At 41.2% G+C, this 3,068-nt stretch overlaps 1 protein-coding gene across 1 annotated transcript; it reads right to left on the bottom strand.

Annotated features, from left to right (window-relative positions):
• Positions 1-475: 475 nt before the first annotated feature.
• Positions 476-1,687, bottom strand: LOC129116381 (uncharacterized). Its single transcript, XM_054627294.1, has 2 exons — positions 1,418-1,687; positions 476-1,278 (listed from the first exon to the last, which is right to left on the bottom strand). The coding sequence occupies exons 1-2, from the start codon at positions 1,625-1,627 to the stop codon at positions 625-627; spliced, it is 864 nt and encodes a 287-aa protein (XP_054483269.1). The 5' UTR covers positions 1,628-1,687; the 3' UTR covers positions 476-624.
• Between the last annotated feature and the right edge of the window lie 1,381 nt (positions 1,688-3,068).

The raw sequence follows: 3,068 nt of genomic DNA on the forward strand, positions 1-3,068 counted from the left end.
ATACTTAAAATACTTTTTCTAAACTCTTAACACAGACTTACACCTACAAAACACAATTGGCCAAATAGATCATTTTCTTCTCAAAAGCACATTTTGTTAACTATATACTAACTCTTCATTTCAAAATAGAAGACATCTTTCTCTGCACACACTAACTTTACCAAAACACTGGACATCTGACTCAAAATGAAATTATTCTTTCAAAGAATAACTCTTGTTTTCACTTCACAAGGAACATGCAGCCAATCAAAGTACACCAGGTTTCAAAATACTGGCTATTGTGGACATTACAAAAACTGCATAGACTTTTATGTTTCAGTTTTACAGGTATTTGCATGCAAAACATGCAATCCACTGTTTTTTACGCCAAATTTTTTGGTTGGGAACTGTACTGTATATCCACATGTAATGTTCACATTCAAAAGCATTCCAGTAAAAAGCGAATCAGTTTTTTTCTTTACTGTTTACTACAGGAGGTATAGTAGAAATACTGTTTACAGTATGATACAACAGAAAACGTTTTACAGTATTGTTTAAAGTTAACAAAATATCCATGAACAAAAAAGCAACAGCAAAAAGCCCAGTAAAAAGGGAGAACTAAAAAAAAGCACAAAATTCCTTTATCTAATCCCTGCGATCTTCAGGGTTAGGCCACAAGTTTTCATCCACATCGCATCTGATGTTATCCAAGGCGATACACCTTGGATAAAACCGCTTGGAATGCCTGATCCACCCTTGACAATCATCAACTGTGATGTCCCTGCAGCCAGCATCCATGGCTTCAAGGAGGGACAACTGGTCATGTGGCTGATGGTCATAGACTTTCCACCTCCATGTAGAAAAGAACTCCTCTATGGGGTTGAGGAAAGGTGAATAGGGTGGAAGAAATAGACGAATCAGTCTTGGGTGGACCTCAAACCATGCTGTAACTGCTTGTGAGTGATGGAAGGCCACGTTGTCCCAGGTGATAACGAAGGTCCTCCTGTTTTCACCCTCCTGATCCTGCTCTGGAACCAGGCGCTGGTGGAGATCATCGAGAAAAGCAAGGAGGCGCTCGGTGTTGTAAGGTCCAACCTGACATTTGTGGAGGAGTGATCCTGCATTTGAAATTGCCGCACACATAGTGATATTTGCCCCTCTCTGTCCAGGAACATCAACTGTGGCCCTTTTTCCAATGACATTTCTTCCACGTCGACGCCTTTTGGCCAGATTAAATCCTGCCTCATCCACGTATACGAATTCATGAGGGGCCTGGTTGGCCTCCAATTCCATAACTCTCTGAAACAAAATTTATGTAAATCATGCCATTATAGTACTATATACCATACAGTACTGTAACCTATTACTGAGTAGGTTACCTACTTGAAAAGTGCAAAGCTTATAGAACTGTACATTGAATTGAATATACACACTATACCTGGACATATTGTTGTCGTAGCACCTTGACTCGCTCACTGTTCCTCTCAAAGGGAACAGTGTAGAGCTGTTTCATCCGCACTCTGTGTTTGGACAATGTCCGCGTAATGGTTGCGAGGCTGATGCTATTGATATTGTGAAATATCTCTTGGTCCTCCAAAATTCTGCTTTGAATCTCATGCAGTTTAATTGCGTTATTTGCAACAACCATATCTACTATGGCAAGCTCTTGTTGATGATTAAGGAGCTTACCTCTTCCCCCAGAGGGAGGAAGACGTTGCATTCTTTTGAGGGACAAAAAAATATCAACATATGCATTACTGTATGGCCTCATTGACATGTCAAGTGAGAATAGAAACAATCCATGTAAAATGCAAACTTACCTGTTGGTTTGTTGAAAGATGCGTATAATTGACTTTCAAGCCCGTTGACCGTTTATCACATGGTCCAAATTGGGCTGTACTCTTTCACCAGCCTCCCTTAGTGAAAGACCGTGGTTTATCACATGGTCAATGATAGTGGCACGAATTCCATCACTCACCACTGCCCTTGTAGCCCTTAGAATGCCACCACCACGCATTCTTATACTCTCCTACCTGGACCTGCTCCTCTCCTTAGGCCTGCTCTTCTCCCTGGACCTGCTCCTCTCACTTCTCCTGCTCCTCTCTACTACACCTCTCACTACTCCTGCTCCTCTCACTCCTGGGCCTGCTCTTCTACTCCTGCTCCTCTCACTACTCCTGCTCCTCTCACTACTCTCCTGCTCCTCTCACTTCTCCTGCTCCTCTCACCTCCTGCTCTGCTCCTCTCACTTCTCCTGCTCTTCCTCCTGCTCCTCTCCAGACATCTCCTTTTTCCTGGTTTCCTGCTCCTCTCACTACTACACCTCTCACTGCTCCTCTCACTGGGCCTGCTCTTCTCCCTGGGCCCCTTGCTCTAACTCTTCCCGTCAGACATCTTTTTCGGTTTCTGTTTCCAAAAACATCACTCCTCAAAGTCCTTTTAGTAATGCCATTGATTCTAAGCCAGAGTGGAATCAGCTGTGGTTGACCCAATATACCCAACATACATCAGCTGTGTGTCAATTATTCAATTGTTTGTTTATTATCAGCTGAGATATATTGTTTTAGAACTGATATTACTGTATTACAGAAGCAGAGGTTTTTATACTGTATCTAAGGTTTGGAATATTGTGTTTGCAATTGTGGGATGTTGTGTGTTAACATTTGTAAATAATACAAAAACAATCCATAATTTTGTTTGGAGGTATAGCTTGTCTGTTAAGAAAATGTAAGCATTATATAAATGTGTTCACTGACTGCATATTGTGTGAAAACAACATGAAATGTGTGAATGGTATGGCCACAAAGGACCGATGTTGTGCTAATCGTGTTTAGAGTTTTGAAAATGTGACTACTGTTTAGAAAAACGCTTGTTAGCGACTGAAAAAAACTGTAATACAACTATCATATACTGTACATAGAACCTATTTAAATGAACTAAATACCATACAGGATAGGGCTGGACCCCAATATTCAGATATTCACTCGTGGATAGGTCTTCAGTTTTCAATTTTGGAATTCCTTTAAAACAATCACTGCAGGCTCCAGAAAGGAATGGACCTTGTGTAATGTGTCACTAGAAGCCAGTCA

This window comes from Anoplopoma fimbria, unplaced genomic scaffold, assembly GCF_027596085.1.
Source record: "Anoplopoma fimbria isolate UVic2021 breed Golden Eagle Sablefish unplaced genomic scaffold, Afim_UVic_2022 Un_contig_8415_pilon_pilon, whole genome shotgun sequence".
Lineage (NCBI taxonomy): Eukaryota > Metazoa > Chordata > Actinopteri > Perciformes > Anoplopomatidae > Anoplopoma > Anoplopoma fimbria.